The sequence below is a fragment of the Oncorhynchus keta genome, chromosome 11 (genome assembly GCF_023373465.1).
Source record: "Oncorhynchus keta strain PuntledgeMale-10-30-2019 chromosome 11, Oket_V2, whole genome shotgun sequence".
Classification (NCBI taxonomy): Eukaryota; Metazoa; Chordata; class Actinopteri; order Salmoniformes; family Salmonidae; genus Oncorhynchus; species Oncorhynchus keta.
Window position 1 is genome coordinate 35,869,306 of NC_068431.1, and position 20,238 is coordinate 35,889,543.

A 20,238-nucleotide genomic window follows, 5' to 3' on the forward strand; every position below is an offset into this window, starting at 1 on the left:
CAGATTGATGCTATAATGAATTCAATAGGGAGGGAGGGGGAGAATCCAATCCGGTTTGAGCTAGTTTTGTTCCAATGGAACATTAAGGTTTGCTACGCTGTAATAGAACGTAGTGTTTGAATCTTATACCAACATACAGTATTTTTCTTGCTCCGTTTTGGAACAGTTCCTTCTTTATTTGAACTTATACGCAAAACAGCCATGCCTAAAAGGAGCAAAGTAAGTGGGATATGTTTTATGGGTTGTATATATCCTTTGATAGAAAAAACAAATGCATTTATTTTTGCATGTGAAATGTTGCCGCATATCCATGTTTTGTTCCGCTCCAACATTGTTGCACTGCTGTGTTGAATCAAGAGTTTAAAATGTATCGGACTGTTTTGATTTGGGAAATGGCGGGTTTTCTACCTATTCACGCTGTGATTTTAGTCTTCGAAAATTAGGACTGGTTACATGTTTGGTGTTTAATATTTACTATATCAGATCTATTTCAAATTGGGGTTTTGTCACGTCTTCGTGGTGGTTGTTTACAAATACATTAACCTATAAAAGGACAAAGAGGTGTAGGTCGCTAGCTACGTCGTAAGATGGCGATTCTGCAGAAATAAAGTTGGTGACCGATTTTTTTTTTACTAGGCAAAGTCATTGCAAATAACATTTAGATTACATTGCATTTACACGTATTGAAACACTGCATCATTACAATATAACTTAATTGTTGGTAACATAATGCTCAACGCACGACGGTGGGCGGTATGCACACGCAGAAGACTGCTTCTAGGGCGCTTTGAAAAGGGCACGAAGACTTGTGTCATGGCTGCCCTTGTGGGCAAGGGGAACACTGACGACGTTTTTTTTATTTTTCAATATAAAAGTTCATAGTTAAACTACGTAAAATGCGTTTAAGTGAGCTAATGTAACAGGCTGCATCGTTAAAATATTTGGTTTAATTACATTTCCGTGTGCCCTTTTGTTGGCTCGAGCCAATTCTGGGTTATGCAATGGCGTTTCGTCGACATCACAGAGGCGCTCTTGTTGCTGGGGATTCTAGTAGATTCTGTAACCATTTGGAGAATCGCTGAGGATCTCGGAGTTTGAAATTCGAATGAATGGCGGGAACGCATAGTAGACTGTCTGGTCGGAGTAGCGAGCACAGTCATGTTGCCTGGCAAATCCCATTCATCACGAGTGAATGAATGCGTCGGGAGTAGGCGGAGTCGGTATTCCCCCCTCTCCGTAGAGATTACAGGCAACATGGTATAGTCATAGGAAATGGGAACATGATCTGAGCAAGTTGACACTATTATCCGTTTATTAGATAGCTCGTGGGTGATGTATATTTTTTTTTAAAAAGGAATAATAAGCAGTTATATCGAGACTGACCATAACACGCTGCAATGCTTTTCCTTACCTCCCTATACGCCTTTTGGGGGATTACATTATTGCCCTAATACTCTTGGCATTTAAACTGTCCCTCACCCAGTAAAACCCACTTGACACGGTTGCCCTGCTGAGCTGTCACTAACATTTTATTATTATTATAGGCAAACGCTGATGTTGAGGCAGCAGAGGTGAGTCATACACATCTTACTGAAATATAATGTGTGTTGTATTTAATCAAGGTGATCGCTGGTTGTAAAATGTTAAATACAATTCCATTGTTCTGACACCAGGGGTCAGCAGCAACACATGTCAAACGTTGTCCCATTTATATGAGTAAATAATTGGTATTTTCTTTTGAAATATTTCAGCCTAAGAGGAGATCTGAGAGGTTGGTAAATGTGAGTATTACACACCATTATTGACACTTTAATTAAAGATGCACCCAAAAACAGAATTTCAGCAAATAATCACAAATCTTTCATTGCAGAAACCTGCAATTGCAAAGGCAGAGCCCAAGCCAAAGGTGAGGAAGTGCAGACATTACACATGTGCATTTAATAGTAAATTAATTGCAATTAGGACTTACGGTGTCTTATCCCATTAAACATATTTATTTCCAGAAGGAGAAGGCAGCACCTAAGCCCAAGAAGGCTAAAGAGGTGAAAAAGACCGAGCCTGAGAAGGAGGTGCCTGCAGAGAATGGAGAAGCCAAAGCTGAGGAAGATGTAAGGGACTGCTGGGATATGTAGGCAGTTTGTCCTATAAGGACAAGAAAAACACATAAAATTGATAGTTTATGATCTTATACTGTTTTAAACATAATATATTGAATGTCAATTATAAATAAGTTCTCTCAACTATTGCAACGGTTTTATTCCATTATGTTTTAAATTTAGGCACCAGAAGAACCTGAACAGAAAGAGGAGGAAGAGGCAGCCGAATAACATCTCTCAAACCACATCTTTTATCAGTGCTCCCTGTACCTCTTTTTCTTGTACAATTCAGGGGTATATTTTTATCGACTATTTTCTAAATGCAGGTTTTTTAGTAGTTTGATTGTAGAAACACATTTTTTTATGAAATAAAAAATACAATTTGAGATGGGGATTTCATTGCATCCCATGTTTTTACATCTCTGGAACAATTACGGTCATTGTAAATGTCAACGGTTTTTATTTTCGATATGGGGTGGGAATGGGACAGGTTACTACACCAAGAACATGCAAGCACGTCGTTTACAGGATCCGGTCAAAACAACAGAGAGCTTGTCTGAGAGACTAACATTCCATAGGCTATATGAGGGAAGGTATACGTAACCTGCATTGTGTGGTGGGGATGAATTAACTCAAGGGGGAACACATTGTTTTGTTTATAATGAGGAAACCATTTTAAGGTGTTTAAACTGTGTTCCATATGTTAACTCTTGTACTCATTATGTTTTTCTTTACCATTCTGCTTAATAAACCTATTCCCTAGTACTGGAGTTCCTCCCTAATAGGCCTGTGCATTGGGTGTAATTTGTTGTCTCTGTTCTGTGATAGCATTGCAATAAATTTGTATAGCTGCTATTAAAAGGGGTTTTCAACTTTCTATATGCAGTGTGTAATGGTACATTGTGAGTATGGTAAAAATGGAATTGTGTTCTTAGCCAAGCTAAAGAAGTACATAAGTTAAATATACTGACGATTATGGTTCCTTGGATGCTGAGAAACTACATCCATTTGAGCTGTCAAATACACAAACCAGCAGTAGCAATATTCATGTGGGGTTTAGGTATCAAGTACAAGTGTACAGTTCTTTTATCCTTTGTTTATAGATGTATCTGTGTAATGATTGGTATAAACAAACCAATAAAAATTTGGTTGTACTTGTTTTGTTCTTTGTGTGATGGAAATGGACAATGTCTGAATCCAAATAATCATATAAAAACTAAATTATTTTAGATGCCAGTTCTGACCACATGTAGTGCAGTAGCTAAATAATACCAGTTCAGTTCTGAAACTGACATGGCAACAGTATCTCCTTGACATGAAAAACGTTACTTGGTTATTAGACTCCTGTCAGACTCATTCCATGGGCACATTGTTTTTCACTCCATCCGTTTACTTGATTGATCAATTGAGGTGGCTGATTAGTAATAACTCACCTCATTGTTTAGGTCTTAATTGGACACAATTTGAAATAAAATAAAGATCAGAAGATACTGTGAGGGAGCTCAGACACAAATACATTAAATGAGCTGTATGTAATATTTTTGCATTGTAATGTCAAATGTCATATCTACAGAAATAGTGGAACATTGGTGTTTCACAACATTTCATCCCCAAAAATGTTATTGGGCCCAACTAAAAGTGCATTCTAATGGTGCAGCCTTCTTTTTGGTAAAAAAAAATATTGTAAAATTAATGGGGGCGAACAAATTTCTTGTCAAATGAACTGGGGCTGAGAGATGTTAGAAGTTTGCCCATTGCTGGCCCCAGTCAATCTGACAACAAGAGATGGTCCATCTTTTGTTGACCAATAAGAAGGCTGCACCATTAAAATGCAATTTTGTGTGGCTCCAATATGTTTTTTGGGGGGTAAATATTGTGAAACTATCTTTCCACTATTACTGTAGATACTGTATATTAAGGACATTTTCTGAAATTACAATGCAAACATATAGCTAATTTAAGTACCGTAGGGCTGCAAGAAAGAAACTCACCATATATTCAGTATATTAAGAAGTGTGTATCACACCTAGAACAAAGGCTAGCACATATACTAAACAAAAATATGAACGCACCATGTAAAGTGTTGGTCCCATGTCTCATGAGCTGAAATAAAAGATCCCAGAAATGTTCCATATGCAGAAAAATCTTATTTCTCTCAAATGTTGTGCACAAATTAGTTTACATCCCTGTTAGTGGGCATTTCTCATTTGCCAAGATAATTCATCCACCTGACAGGTATGGCATATCAATAAGCTGACTAAACAGCATGATCATTACACAGGTGCACCTTGTGCTGGGGACAAAGGCCACTCTAAATTGTGCAGTTTTGTCACACAACACAATGCCACAAAATTTTGAGGGAGCGTGAAATTGGTATGCTGACTGCAGGGGCTGTTGCCAGAGAATTGAATGTTAATTTCTCTTCCATAAGCCACCTCCAACGTAGTTTTAGAGAATTTGGCAGTACGTCCAACCAGCCTCACAACCATAGACCACGTGTAACCACGCTAGCCCAGGACCTCCACATCTGGCTTCTTCACCTGTGGGCATTGTCCGAGACCAGCCACCTGGACAGCTGATGATACTGAGGAGTATTTATGTCTGTAATAAAGCCCTTTTGTGGTGAAAAACAAATTCTGATTGGCTGGGCCTGTCTCCCCAATGGATAAACGGACTGATTTCCTTATTTGAACTGTAACTCAGTAAAATTGTTGAAATTGTTGCATGTTGCATTTATATTTTTGTATAAAATCATGTTGATCTAGTTCAGGGTTTCCCAAACTCGGTCCTGGGGCCTTCCCTAGGTGCATGTTTTCATTTTTGCCCCAGCACAACACAGCTGATTCAAATAATCAAAGTTTGATGATGAGTTGGTTATTTGAATCAGTTTTGTAGTGCTGGGGCAAAAACCAAAACGTGCACCCAGGGGGGCCACAGGACCAAGTTTGTGAAACCCTGATCTAGCTAGATACTCCCAGCGGTTGCAAATAGGAGTTGATATGGATTTGACTTTTCACCTTTCCTGACCTAAACAGCAAGATAAAAAAACGAAACTTATCTTTGATTAACATTTAGGGAAGATTTCCCTCTGTACCATGCCGTTATGTGTATAGGACCCCAGTAAACATAGGGACCCACTGCATTTAGCACCTATGCTGAAGCATGAGTCTCCGACTCAGAGAAGAGGAGCCCATCCTGCTCTGATCACTGTGCATGGCTTAATAAATCAGACAGTGATTCCAATTCTTGATAATCAGTCTGAAACAAAGCACTGCAAAAAATGTGACCGTTTCCTCTTAAGCCAGAATGTTGAATAAAATTACATTTGAACTCATTCTACGGGTTATCTGTGCGGTTGGTCCTTATTTTGACAAAAGATCCACAGGAATGTATTATTAAACCGATTTCAAAACATGAGTGTCTATGTGTGGCTCATCATTTTTTTTGTTAATAACCAATGGCACGTGCACAAGACGTACGCACATGCACGCGATTCACACTTTCAAACCTTAAATCTTGTAGGAGTTTACATGGTTTTGCGCATGTGCCAGGTGATAGAAATCTCAATCTGGCAGTACCAGAGTTCTGAAAAGTCAGTTTAATGATACTTTACTGTTGATATTGTATTACTATTGTATTACTTTATATGATTTATATTATATTTTATTATATTGTATTACTGTATTCACATCCTACCATACCTTTGTCTGTACATTAAACCTTGAAGCTATTTTATCGCCCCCAGAAACCTCATTTTACTCCCTGTTCCGGATGTCCTAGACAAACAATTCTCATAGCTTTTAGCCGTACCCCTATCCTACTCCTCCTCTGTTCCTCTGGTGATGTAGAGGTGAATCCAGGCCCTGCAGTGCCTAGCTCTACTCCAATTGCCCAGGTGCTCTCTTTTGATGACTTCTGTAACCGTAATAGCCTTGGTTTCATGAATGTTAACATTAGAAGCCTCCTCCTTAAGATTGCTTTATTCACTGCTTTAGCACGCTCTGCCAACCCGGATGTCCCAGCCGTGTCTGAATCCTGGCTTAGGAAGACCACCAAAAACTCTGAAATTTTCATCCCCAACTACAACATTTTCAGACAAGATAGAACGGGGGCGGTGTTGCAATATACTGCAGAGATAGCCTGCAGAGTTCTGTCTTACTATCCAGGTCTGTACCCAAACAATTTGAACTTCTACTTTTAAAAATCCAACTCTCTAAAAACAAGTCTCTCACCGTTGCCTCCTGCTATAGACCACCCTCTATCTCCAGCTGTGCTCTGGACACCATATGTGAACTGATTGCCCCCCATCTATATTCAGAGCTCGTGCTGCTGGTGACCTAAACTAGAACATGCTTAACACCCCAGCCATCCTACAATCTAAGCTTGATGCCCTCAATCTCACACAAATGATCAATGAACTTACCAGGTACCACCCCAAAGCCGTAAACATGGGCACCTTCATAGATATCATCCTAACCAATTTGCCCTCTAAATACACCTCTGCTGTTTATCAACCAAGATCTCAGCGATCACTGCCTCATTGCCTGCATCTGTAATGGGTCAGCGGTCAAGCGACCTCCGCTCATCACTGTCAAACGCTCGCTGAAACACTTCATCGAGCAGGCCTTTCTAAATCGCCCTGACCCAGGTATCCTGGAAGGATATTGACCTCATCCCGTCAGTAGAGGATGCCTGGTTATTTTTTTTAAATGACTCCCTCACCATCTTAAATAAGCATGCCCTATTCAAGAAATGTAGAACCAGGAACAGATATAGCCAGCCCTTGGTTCTCTCCAGACCTGACTGCCCTTAACCAACACAAAAACATCCTATGGCATTCTGCATTAGCATTGAACAGCCCCCGTGAACTTTTCAGGGAAGTTAGAAACCAATATACACAGGCAGTTAGCTTTTTCAAGCAGAAATTTGCTTCCTGCAACACAAACTCAAAAACGTTCTGGGACACTGTAAAGTCCATGGAGAATAAGAACACCTTCTCCCAGCTGCCCACTGCACTGATGTCACCACCGATGAATCCACTATAATTGAGAATTTCAATAAGCATTTTTCTACGGTATCACGGTCTTCCTCCTCTTCATCTGAAGAGGAGAGGCGAGAAGGACCGGAGGACCAAAATGCGGCGTGGTATGTGTTCATGATGAATATTTAATTAAAGAAAGTACTGAACACTGAATACAAAAACAATAAACAAATAACGACCGTGAAGCTATCATAAGGACTGTGCTGACAGAAGCAACTAACATAGATAATCACCCACAAACAAACAGTGAAACCCAGGCTACCTAAGTATGATTCTCAATCAGAGTCAACTAATGACACCTGCCTCTGATTGAGAACCATACTAGGCCGAAACATAGACATCCCCAAATCATAGAAAAACAAATACAGACTGCCCACCCCAACTCACGCCCTGACCATACTAAATAATGACAAAAACAACAGAAATAAAGGTCAGAACGTGACATACGGCTGGCCATGCTTTCCACCTGGCTACCCCTACCCCGGTCAACTGCACTGTACCCCCCACAGCAAATCGCCCAAGCCTTCCCCATTTCTCCTTCTCCCAAATCCAGTCAGTTGATGTTCTGAAAGAGCTGCAAAATCTGGACCCCTACAAATTAGCCGGGCTAGACAATCTGGACCCTCTCTTTTTAAAATGATCTGCCGAAATTGTTGCAACCCCTATTACAAGCCAGTTCAACGTTTCTTTCGTGTCGTCTGAGATTCCCAAAGATTGGAAAGCAGCTGCGGTCATCCCCCTCTTCAAAGGGGGGGGGACACTCTTGACCCAAACTGCCTACAGACCTATATCTATCCTACACTGCCTTTCTAAGGTCTTCGAAAGCCAAGTCAACAAACAGATTACTGACCATTTCGAATCCCACCGCACGTTCTCCGCTATGCAATCTGGTTTCAGAGCTGGTCATGGGTGCACCTCAGCCACGCTCAAGGTCCTAAACAATATCGTAACCGCCATCGATAAGAAACAATACTGTGCAGCCGTATTCATTGACCTGGCCAAGGCTTTCGACTCTGTCAATCACCACATCCTCATCGACAGACTCGATAGCCTTGGTTTCTCAAATGATTGCCTCGCCTGGTTCACCAACTACTTATCTGATAGATTTCAGTGTGTCAAAGCCTATTGTCCTGGCCTCTGGCAGTCTCTATGGGGGTGCCACAGGGTTAAATTCTTGTGCCGACTCTCTTCTCGGTATACATCAATGAAGTCGCTCTTGTTGCTGGTGAGTCTCTGTTCCACCTCTACGCAGACGACACCATTCTGTATACTTCTGGCCCTTCTTTGGACACTGTGTTAACAACCCTCCAGACGAGCTTCAATGCCATATAACTCTCCTTTCCTTGGCCTCCAACTGCTCTAAAATACAAGTAAAACTAAATGCATGCTCTTCGACCGATCGCTGCCTGCACCTGCCCACCCGTCCAGCATCACTACTCTGGACGGTTCTGACTTAGAATATGCGGACAACTACAAATACCTAGGTGTCTGGTTAGACTGTAAACTCTCCTTCCAGACTCACGATAAACACCTCCTATCCAAAATTAAATCTAGAATCAGCTTCCTATTTCGCAACAAAGCATCCTTCACACTCATGCTGCCAAACATACCCTCTTAAAACTGACCATCCTACCGATCCTCGACTTCGGCGATGCCATTTACAAAATAGCCTCCAATATCCTACTGAATAAATTGGATGCAGTCTATTACAGTGTGTAGTAAAACGCCAAATGGATCTACCTCCTGGTCCTCTTCCCCTGTCTTACCCACCAAGGGTAGAGACAGAGATGACCTCGCCTACTGAATTACCGGATTGGGCAAAGCCACCAGAAGACGACTCAAGCCAACCAACTATTGAACCTGACTGGTGTCAGGAAGAATCACCCTCTGCCTCAAGTGACACCTCTGAATGGGAACAGCTGATAGACTCATTGCTGATAGAGTAAGGGCACTGTCATAAACAGAGGCCCATATGCGCACTGTAAAAAAGGCATTTCCTCATTGTTACTAGAGTAATAGGCTCTGTCATGACCAGAGGCCCATATATGAACTGTAAGAAAAGTATTTCCTGTTGTAAGATATGTCATCACCCTCTCTGCTCTGGGGGAATGGGAGGAGCAGCAGATCGGGTGCAGAGAATCAAAAGGTATATAAAGAGACATGTGCCATTACTTTGGCGCTGACTTCTTGAATTCTGAATTCATTTAGACAACCATTTGACTTCGGGTAAATTGACACCTGACTCAAATTACTTAAAAGATTCTAACTTGTTGGATCTGAGAAGTGACTCTCCTTTGCGCCAGGCGCGTGGGTGCTGATGCAAATATATCCAGAAGTGTTCTCCGGAACCTCTCGATTGAGCTCAGCATCTCAACCTTGTTGCGGGCCACTGACACTGCGGTAGTTCAACGGGGTTGAGAGCCACTCTAGACCTTAAGGTTATGTTTGCTTTCTCTTATGGATGTCTGAATTGACCCTGTGATTTTGCGCCAGGCGCGTGGGTGTTGATGCAAATATATCCAGAAGTGTTCTCCGGAACCTCTCGATTGAGCTCAGCATCTCGACCTCGTTGCGGACACAGACTTTTTGATATTCCATTTGGGGCAGGGAATCACCAGCGGGTTCTCTCATCCATCCAGTCCAAACTTGAATCTCTCAATTTAGTAAACCGCCGACTTCAAGTCAACCTCTCAGCCAGTAGAGGGGAGTCGCTACTAACTAAATTATAAAATAACTCTGACCGATTGAAACTCTGCTCCTGATCTTGTGGGTCTCCTCGTCATCTCTCAAAGGTAATTAAATAACTATTACAAATATTTAATATAGAGATAAGTGTTATCATTCTAGCAGGCATTTTATAAGAGCATTAAGTCAATTGCATGTTTTTGATTAACGCTGTGTGTGACCGAGTAACAAATTGTGTATTTTGAAGTGTGTTTGATTGTAAAAGACAAAAAACAGAGTGTTTTCAAAAATAAACGGTAGTCTTATTTTGTCTCGAGTAAAAGGTTCTCTCAAAGACAGTTAACGGCACGGGAGATAACAACTCTGACACTCCCCGCTACCGGGACACTGGAAACAGGGATCAATGTTCGATGACAGAATGAGTTACCATTAAAAGACAAGGAGGAAGGTGTGTCCAGTAGTGATTCATTTAATTGTCTTATCGATCTATCTAAGTTTTATCTTCCAAACGATACATAGCCGACGGGCAGAGTAGTGAGACTAAGTTGACTAAAGGTCTTCACACTTTAAACTAGATACATCACAGAGGGGAAATACTCAACCACAGGGAAATCATATAGAGACTGGTAGGACTAGTGCTTAATAACAACTCATGGACCAATTAGTGGTGAAGCAAAGAGTCTAGAGGATAAAGGTGGGGTTCACACATCCCAGCTAGAGCTTGACCGTTGAGAGTGACAAGGCAAAAGACCTCTCTACGCGGACAACGCTTTGATATAGAAAGAGAGGCAGGGCTACGCAAGCGGTCCTGGTTATACCGAGATAACCTGAAGTATCTATAGTGCCCTGTCCAATCCAGGGAACGGGACGCTAAACCCCCTCTAGCACCCCGCTGCCCGCCAAGGGGCGGGGCTGAAGGTTTCGTATCGCGACAAGTGCTATCCGTTTTGTCACCAAAGCCCCATATTCAACCCACCATTGCGACCTGTACGCTCTCGTTGGCTGGCCCTGGCTTCATACTCGTCGCCAAATCCACTGGCTCCAGGTAATCTACAAGACCCTGCTAGGTTAAGTCCCCCACTCCAGCAGGTATATCTCTCTGGTCACCCCCAAAACCAATTCTTCCTTTAGCCGCCTCTCCTTCCAGTTCTCTGCTGCCAATGACTGGAACGAACTACAAAAATCTCTGAAACTGGAAACACTTATCTCCCTCACTAGCTTTAAGCACCAGCTGTCAGAGCAGCTCAAAGATTACTGCACCTGTACATGGCCCATCTATAATTTAGCCCAAACAACTACCTCTTCCCCTACTGTATTTATTTATTTTGCTCCTTTGCACCCCATTTTTTAATTTCTACTTTGCAAATTCTTCCACTGCAAATCTACCATTCCAGTGTTTTATTTGCTATATTCTATTTACTTCGCCACCATGACCTTTTTGTCATGGCTTTTTCATGGCCTTTACCTCCCTTATCTCACCTCATTTGCTCACATCGTATATAGACTTATTTTGCTACTGTATTATTGACTGTATGTTTGTTTTACTCCATGTCTAACTCTGTGTTGTTGTATGTGTCTGCTGCTTTGCTTTATCTTGGCCAGGTCGCAATTGTAAATGAGAACTTGTTCTCAACTTGCCTACCTGGTTAAATAAAGGCAAAATAAAAATATATATATATTTTAAGGACCAACAGACCAACGACATACCAAACTAACAACTCCAGCTTTCTCCACATATGTATATCATTCCCGCAAGACAAAAAATGAGGGCATGGCACATTGCACATGCCCTGTGCATTTCAAATGGTTGTGTTCCTATGGGAATTTGCAAATGTTTAGAGCGCCACCACTGCAAAATCTGGTTTGGGTTGTACTACAATGTGCGAAAATGACTGAATGGATTTTCAAGCCTTACATCTTAAAATTACCCTAATTACATCTTAAAATGACCCTTGCTGTGGCGGGGGCATTCTTATGACATCGCCAGCAGTATGATTTGACCTCGATTTCCAAAAAGACAAGTGCTGTAGCTTTTGAATGATATGTTACTTTCTATTTCCGGACGAAAATTGAAGCATGTCACATGCTTCCCAGTCAAAACAGTTTGCGCATATATTATGACAACATTTTGTGATGTTTTTTGTTTTGGTCTTCAGTTGTTCAAAATCGAATTTCGGTAGCTAATTTCGGTAGCCTTCGTAACCCTTTTGTCGGTGATTGGTCAACAGTACTACTAGTAGGAGTGGGAACTATGGATGGGATTCTTCAATTAAGTGTTTGTTTTCATTCAATGAGAGATGACTAGTTTTCATGCTAAATGTTTTACTTGAGAAAAACTGCACCAAACATCTTAGTTTGATGTAAAATTGAACAACTAAGACCACATCAGCAAAAATTTCAAAATGAATTACAGACTTAATTACAGACTTCTTGATTTTATTTTGAGGAAGTGTGTACTGGCTATGTTGCTACGGCGTCTCAAGAGGGACAAACGGTAATATTGAAGCTTTTTTCCATATTTCCAAGTAAAGGTCTTTTAAGGGAGTATGCCAGCACAGACGTTCGCATAGCCAAGATCTGCTAGGAGCAAACCGAACATAAGTATGCAGATGCCTTTAAGCAACCACTCAAAGTTTAACGTGTTAAGTTTAGAGTTAGTTGTAAAATCTGATTTTAAGAAGAAAAAATGTTAAGGTGGGGTGTAGCCATCATTATGACTTTTTGGATGTGTTAACTCACTGAATCATTTCACTTCTCTATCGTTCGCTACATACCTTAGTCAGAGACTGCCACGAGGGCCATTGTACAAAACAAAGTAATCAGTGATTGGATCTAACTGTCTCTCACCAGTTAGAGTATAAAAGCCAATGATGAATTTTCAAACCGCTGTGTTACCCACGTGTCTTCTGGCTCTGGCCCAACCCATCGGTTTCTGAACCTATCAGATGGCCCCGAATGTGTTTGATCCAGACTCATTGCAGAGAAGAAACTAATGTCCTTGGGCATGGTGTAGCTTTTGGCCGGAGCAAGGAGTCTGGGTAGCCAGGCAAGTGGTAACTAGTGACGACCCCCAAAAATATTTCACAGAGTTCAAGTAACAGACACATCTCAACATCAACTGTGGAGACTGTGTGAATCAGGCCATCATGGTCGAATTGCTGCAAAGAAACCACTACTAAAGTACACCAATAAGAAGAAGAGACTTGTTTGGGCCAAGAAACACCATCAAAGGACATTAGACCGGTGGAAATCTGTCCTTTGGTCTGATGATTCCAAATGTGCAATTTTTAGTATTAACCGCCATGTCTTTGTGAGACGCAGAGTAGGTGAATGATCTATGCTTGTGTGGTTCCCACCGTGACACACGGAGGAGGAGGCGTGATGGTGTGGGGGTGCTTTGCTGGTGACACTATCTGTGATTCACTTAGAATTCAAGGCACACTTAACCAGCATGGCTACCACAGCATTCTGCAGCAATACACCATCCCATCTGGTTTGCGGTTAGTGGGACTATAATTTGTTTTTCAACAGGACAATGACCCAACACACCTCCAGGCAGTGTAAAGGCTATTTGACCAAGAAGGAGAGTGATTGAGGGCTGCATCAGATGACCTGGCCTCCACAATCATCCGACCTCAACCCAATTGAGATGGATTGGGATGAGTTAAACCGCAGAGTGAAGGAAAAGCAGCCAACAAGTGCTCAGGTGGGAACACCTTCAAGACTTTTGGAAAAGCATTCCAGGTGAAGCTGGTTGAGAGAATGCCAAGAGCTGTCATCAAGGCAAAGGGTGGCTACTTTGAATTAAAAAAATGAATACATTTTTATTTATTTATATATTATATATTTTTTCTTTAATTAACACTCTTTTGGTTACTACATGAATCCATATGTGTTATTTCATAAAATGTAGAAAATTGGAAAAATAAGGAAAACTCATTGAATGAGTAGGTGTCCAAACCTTTCACTGGTACTGTACAAGGATGAATATTACATATCATCTAAGGATATATATTGAAATTATGACTTTTTTTAGAAATACGAATACATAAATGATCAGGGAATGATTACAGATGTGATACATTTCGGAAAATAAACTACATGCCCAAAAGTATGTGGACTCCTGCTCGTCGAACATCTCATTCCAAAATCATGGTCCCCCTTTGCTGCTATAACAACCTCCACTCTTCTTGTTAGGCTTTCCACTAGGCTTTCCTATGATATGTTTGTTGGAACATATCTGTGGGAACGTGCTTCCATTCAGCCGCAAAAGCATTAGTGAGGTTGGGCGCTGATGTTGGGCGATTATGCCTGGCTCACAGTCGGCATTCCAATTCATAACAAAGGTGTTCGATGGGGTTGAGGTCAATCAAGTACTTCCACACCGATTTTGACAAACCATTTCTGCATGGAACTCGCTTTGTGCACGGGGGCATTGTCATGGTGAAACAGGAAAGGACCTTCCCAAAACTGTTGACACAATGTTGGAAGCACAGAAGTGTCTAAAATGTCATTTTATACTGTAGCGTTAAGATTTCCCTTCACTGGAACTAAGGGGCTTAGCCCGAACCATAAACAAACAGCCCCAGACCATTATTCCTCCTCCACCAAACTTTACAGTTGGTATTATGCAGTCCGTCAGACTGACAGATGGTGTAGAGTGATTCATCACTCCAGATAATTAGTTTCCACTGCTCCAGAGTCCATTGGGGTCGAGCTTTACACCACTCCAGCCAATGCTTGGCATTGCACATGGAGATCTTAGGCTTGTGTGCTGCTGCTCGGCCATGGAAACTCATTTCAGGGAGCTCCCGACAAACAGTTCTTGTGCTGACCTTGCTTCCAGAGGCAGTTTGGAACTCGGTAGTGGGTGTTGCATCTGAGGACAGTAGTGCTACGCGCTTCAGCACTCGGCAGTCCCGTTCTGTGAGTTTGCGTGGCCTACCACTTTGGAATAAAGAGTAAAGGCTTAGATATGTCAATATGCTGACACATACCCTTTCCGGACTTAAAATATTCTAAAAATATGTAGACGGGGTACACACATCAGGTGCGTACCTTGACTCAAGGTAGCAGAGAGATTTCTGAGGCCCGGATTGGATGCATGTAGAAACTGTCCCATTATGGAGAATATCGGAGCTCTGTATATGAAATTAAGGGCATGCATATCTGATATCTAATGAAGTGTCAGATATCCGTAAATATATACAGTGCATTCGGAAAGTATTCAGACCACTTGACTTTTTTCACATTGTTATGTTGCAGCCTTATTCTAAAATTGATTAATTAAGTTGTTTTTTTTGTTCATCATCAATCTACACACACTATCCCATAATGACAAAGCAAAAACAGGTTTTTAGAACATTTTGCAAATGCATTAAAAATCTAAAACTGAAATATCAAGTATTCAGATCCTTTATTCAGTACTTTGTTGAAGCACCTATGGCATCAGTAACAGCCTCAAGTCTCTTGGGTATGACACTACAAGCTTGGCACACATGTATTTGAGGAGTTTCTCCCATTCTTCTTTGCAGATCCTCTCAAGCTCTGTCAGGTATGATGGGGAGTGTCGCTGCACAGCTACCATCCAAAGATGTTAGATCAGGTTCAAGCCCGGGCTCTGGCTGGGCCACTCAAGGACATTCAGAGACTTGTCCCGAAGCCACTCCTGCGTTGTCTTGGCTGTGTGTTTAGTGTCGTTGTCCTGTTGGAAGGTGAACCTTCATCCCAGTCCACTCTGTAGCAGGTTTTCATCAAGGATCACTCTCTGTACTTTGCTCCGTTCATCTTTCCCTCGATCCTGTCTAGTCTCCCAGTCCTTGTAGCTGAAAACATCCCCACAGCACGATGCTTCCACCACCACGCTTCACCGTAGGGATGGTGCCAGGTTTCCTCCAGATGTGACGCTTGTCATTCAGGCCAAAGAGTTCAATCTTGGTTTCATCAGACCAGATAATCTTGATCACATGGTCTGAGTCCTTTAGGTGACTTTTGGCAAACTCCAAGCGGGCTGTCATGTGCCTTTTACTGATGAGTGGCTTCAGTCTGGTCAATCTACCATGAAGGCCTGATTGGTGGAGTGCTGCAGAGATGGTTGTCCTTCTAGAATGTTCTTCCATCTTCACAGAGGAACTGTGGAGGTGGATCAAATAACCACCAGCAGCAAGAGCGATATCATTGATGTACACAGAGAAGAGAGTCGGCCCGAGATCTGAACCCTGTGGCACCCCCATAGAGATCCAGACAACAGGCCCTCCGATTTGAGACACTGAACTCTATCAGAGAAGTAGTTGGTGAACCAGACGAGGCAATCATTTGAGAAACCAAGGCTGTTCAGTCTGCCGATAAGAATGTTGTGATTTACAGAGTCGAAAGCCTTAGCCAGGTCGATGAATACGGCTGCACAGTAATGTTTCTTATCAATGGCGGTTATGATATCGTTTAGGACCTTGAGTGTGGCTGAGGTGCACCCATGACCAGCTCTGAAACCAGATTGCATAGCGGAGAAAGTACGCTGGGATTCAAAATGGTCGGTAATCTGTTTGTTAACTTGACTTTCAAAGATCTTAGAACGGCAGGGTAGGATAGATATAGGTCTGTAGCAGTTTGGGTCTAGAGTGTCTCCCCCTTTGAAGAGGGGGATGACCGCGGCAGCTTTCCAATCTATGGGAATCTCATACGATACAAAAGAGAGGTTGAACAGTCTGGTGATAGGGGTTGCAACAATTTCGGCAGATCATTTTAGAAAGAGAGGGTCCAGATTGTCTAGCCCGGCTGATTTGTAGGGGTCCAGATTTTGCAGCTCTTTCAGAACATCAGCTATCTGGATTTGGGTGAAGGAGTAATGGGGAAGGATTGGGTGAGTTGCTGTGGGGGGTGGAAGGCTGTTGATCGGGCTAGGGGTAGCCTGGTGGAAAGCATGGCCAGCCGTAGAAAAATGCTTATTGAAATTCTCAATTATAGTGGGTTTATCGGTGGTGACAGTGTTTCCTAGCCTCAGTGCAGTTGGCAGCTGGGAGGAGGTGCTCTTATTCTCCATGGACTTTACAGTGTCCCAGAACGTTTTTGAGTTTGTGCTGCAGGATGCAAATTTCTGATTGAGAAAGCTAGCCATAGGTTTCCTAACTGACTGTGTATATTTGTTCCTGACTTCCCTGAAAAGTTGCATATCACGGGGGCTATTCGATGCTAATGCAGAACGCCACAGGATGTTTTTGTGCTGGTCAAGGGCAGTCAGGTCTGGAGAGAACCAAGGGCTATATCTGTTCCTGGTTCTACATGTTTTGAACGGGGGTGGCTTATTTAAGATGGTGAGGAAGGCACTTTTAAAGAATAACCAGGCATCCTCTACTGACGGGATGAGGTCAATATCCTTCCAGGATACCCGGGCCAGGTCGATTAGAAAGGCCTGCTCGCTGAAGTGTTTTAGGGAGCGTTTAACAGTGATGAGGGGTGGTCGTTTGACCGAAGACCCATTACGGATGCAGGCAATGAGGCAGTGATCACTGAGATCTTGGTTGAAGACAGCAGAGGTGTATTTGGAAGGCAAGTTGGTAAGGATGATATCTATGAGGGTGCCCGTGTTTATGGATTTGGGGTTGTACCTGGTGGGTCCATTGATCATTTGTGTGAGATTGAAGGCATCAGGCTTAGATTGTCGGATGGCCGGATTGTTAAGCATGTCACAGTTTAGGTCACCTAGCAGCACGAGCTCTGAAGATAGATAGGTGGCAATCAATTCACATTTGGTGTCCAGGGCACAACTGGGGGCAGAGGGTGGTCTATAGGAAGTGTCGACGGTGAGAGACTTGAATTGTTTTGGTACACACCTGGATAGTAAGACAGAACTCTGCAGGCTATCTCTGCAGTAGATTGCAACCCCGCCCCCAACAAAAATTGTATCTGTTCAACAGGGGTGGATTTTTCTTTTGTCAAACTTTGTTTATTGTGACAAATTCTGAAACTGTTTTACAAATAAATGATCGGCAAATAATTTTGAAGGAATGCAGGGCAGGTGATGTCATTCCGTACCTATACAACTCCACTCTACATTTCATTCTAAATGCCTACTGCTTGCAAAAGAAAAACAATTAACTGTTTACTTTTTGACATTATTTGTATAATGTTTCTTTGCAGGACAAGGATTGTCCTTACTTTCAAGAATGCTTGAAATGCTTTTTCTGGTTGGCTGGATGCAAGTCTTACCATCCAATTATATCAGATCTACAGGTGAAGTGGAGGACCTGTTGGACTGTATATTCTTAGGGTTTTATTAGCACTTAATGTGTTCTTTCCCAGGTGCTTGTAACGGCACAGATGACAGACATGTACGATTCCAGTTGAGGTGGTTTAATGATGCTGATTCACATAGAGCAGGACCAGCACAGCACAGTGTATGGGCTAATGCATTTTAAGTGCATGCGTGTGGTTCAGAAAGTAAAATGAGAAAATAAATACAACAGTAAATGGCAGGTATAATCTTAATACAACCTTAATACATAGGCTACTAAGAGTGCTTAAAACCCTTTTCTGGAATGCTATTAATATTTTTCATAAATAAAACAACTTTATTTTTTATTTATTTTAAACAGCCAAAAAGCCAATGTTTCTATGTCAAACGAGTTTGTTATATTTCAGTCATCTGTGATTTATCAAAGTGTAATATTGATTGAATACGTTTCAACTCTATATCTGACAAGGTACAGGTGTCTATTTGTTTAAAGACCATAACCATGTGTGTGAGGTGTATACTTTTGTTACTAAGAAACACTGTGTGACCTGATTTAGATGATTCAGCCTACTGCTGAAAAAAAGGTTAATTTGTCAATTGTAAGAGGCCAGAACAAAAAGTGAGGTGGTGTGTATACAGTTGAAGTCGGAAGTTTACATAAATTTAGTAGCAAGTCGGTTAGGACATCAACTTTGTGCATGACACAAGTAATTTTTCCAACAATTGTTTACAGACAGATTATTTCACTTATAATTCACTGTATCACAATTCCAGTCGGTCAGAAGTTTACATACACTAAGTTGACTGTGCCTTTAAACAGCTTGGAAAATTCCAGAAAATTATGTCATGGCTTTAGAAGCTTCTAATAGGCTAATTGACATAATTTGAGTCAATTGGAGGTGTACCTGTGGATGTATTTCAAGGCCTATCTTCAAACTCAGTGCCTCTTTGCTTGACATCATGGGAAAATCAAACAATATCAGCCAAGACCTCAGAAAAATTATTGTAGACCTCCACAAGTCTGGTTCATCCTTGGGAACAATTTCCAAACGCCTGACGGTACCATGTTCATCTGTACAAACAATAGTACGCAAGTATAAACACCATGGGACCACACAGCCGTCATACTGCTCAGAAAGGAGACGCGTTCTGTCCCCTAGACATGAACATACTTTGGTGCGAAAAGTGCAATTAAATCCCAGAACAACAGCAAAGGACCTTGTGAAGATGCTGGAGGAAACAGGTACAAAAGTATCTATGTCCATAGTAAAACAAGTCCTATATCGACATAATCTGAAGGTCGCTCAGAAAGGAAGAACCCACTGCTCCAAAAACGCCATAAAGAAATCCAGACTACGGTTTGCAACTGCACATGGGGACAAAAATCATACTTTTTGGAGAAATATCCTCTGGTCTGATGAAACAAAAATGGAACGGTTTGGCAATAATGACCATCGTTATGTTTGGCGGGAAAAGGGGGAGGCTTGCAAGCTGAAGAACTAATCAAATCAAACCAAATCAAATTAAATGTATTTATATAGCCCTTCGTACATCAGCTGATATCTCAAAGTGCTGAACAGAAACCCAGCCTAAAACCCCAAACAGCAAGCAATGCAGGTGTAGAAGCACGGTGGCTAGGAAAAACTCCTTAGAAAGGCCAAAACCTAGGAAGAAACCTAGAGAGGAACCAGGCTATGTGGGGTGGCCAGTCCTCTTCTGGCTGTGCCGGGTGGAGATTATAACAGAACATGGCCAAGATGTTCAAATGTTCATAAATGACCAGCATGGTCGCATAATAACAAGGCAGAACAGTTTAAACTGGAGCAGCAGCACAGTCAGGTGGACCGGGGACAGCAAGGAGTCATCATGTCAGGTAGTCCTGGGGCACGGTCCTAGGGCTCAGGTCCTCCGAGAGAGAGAAAGAAAGAGAGAATTAGAGAGAGCATATGTGGGGTGGCCAGTCCTCTTCTGGCTGTGCCGGGTGGAGATTATAACAGAACATGGCCAAGATGTTAAAATGTTCATAAATGACCAGCATGGTCGAATAATAGTAAGGCAGAACAGTTGAAACTGGAGCAGCAGCATGGCCAGGTGGACTGGGGACAGCAAGGAGTCATCATGTCAGGTAGTCCTGGGGCATGGTCCAAGAACATCATCCCAACCATGAAACACGGGGGTGGCAGCAT

General features: G+C 42.1%; 1 protein-coding gene across 1 annotated transcript; it reads left to right on the top strand.

Annotated features, from left to right (window-relative positions):
- The first annotated feature begins 14 nt into the window (after nt 1–14).
- Nucleotides 15–3,250, top strand: LOC118390122 (non-histone chromosomal protein HMG-14-like). The gene is made up of 6 exons (XM_035780371.1): nt 15–219; nt 1,545–1,571; nt 1,752–1,781; nt 1,871–1,906; nt 2,004–2,108; nt 2,280–3,250. The coding sequence occupies exons 1-6, from the start codon at nt 202–204 to the stop codon at nt 2,325–2,327; spliced, it is 264 nt and encodes an 87-aa protein (XP_035636264.1). The 5' UTR covers nt 15–201; the 3' UTR covers nt 2,328–3,250.
- The last annotated feature ends 16,988 nt before the right edge of the window (nt 3,251–20,238 follow it).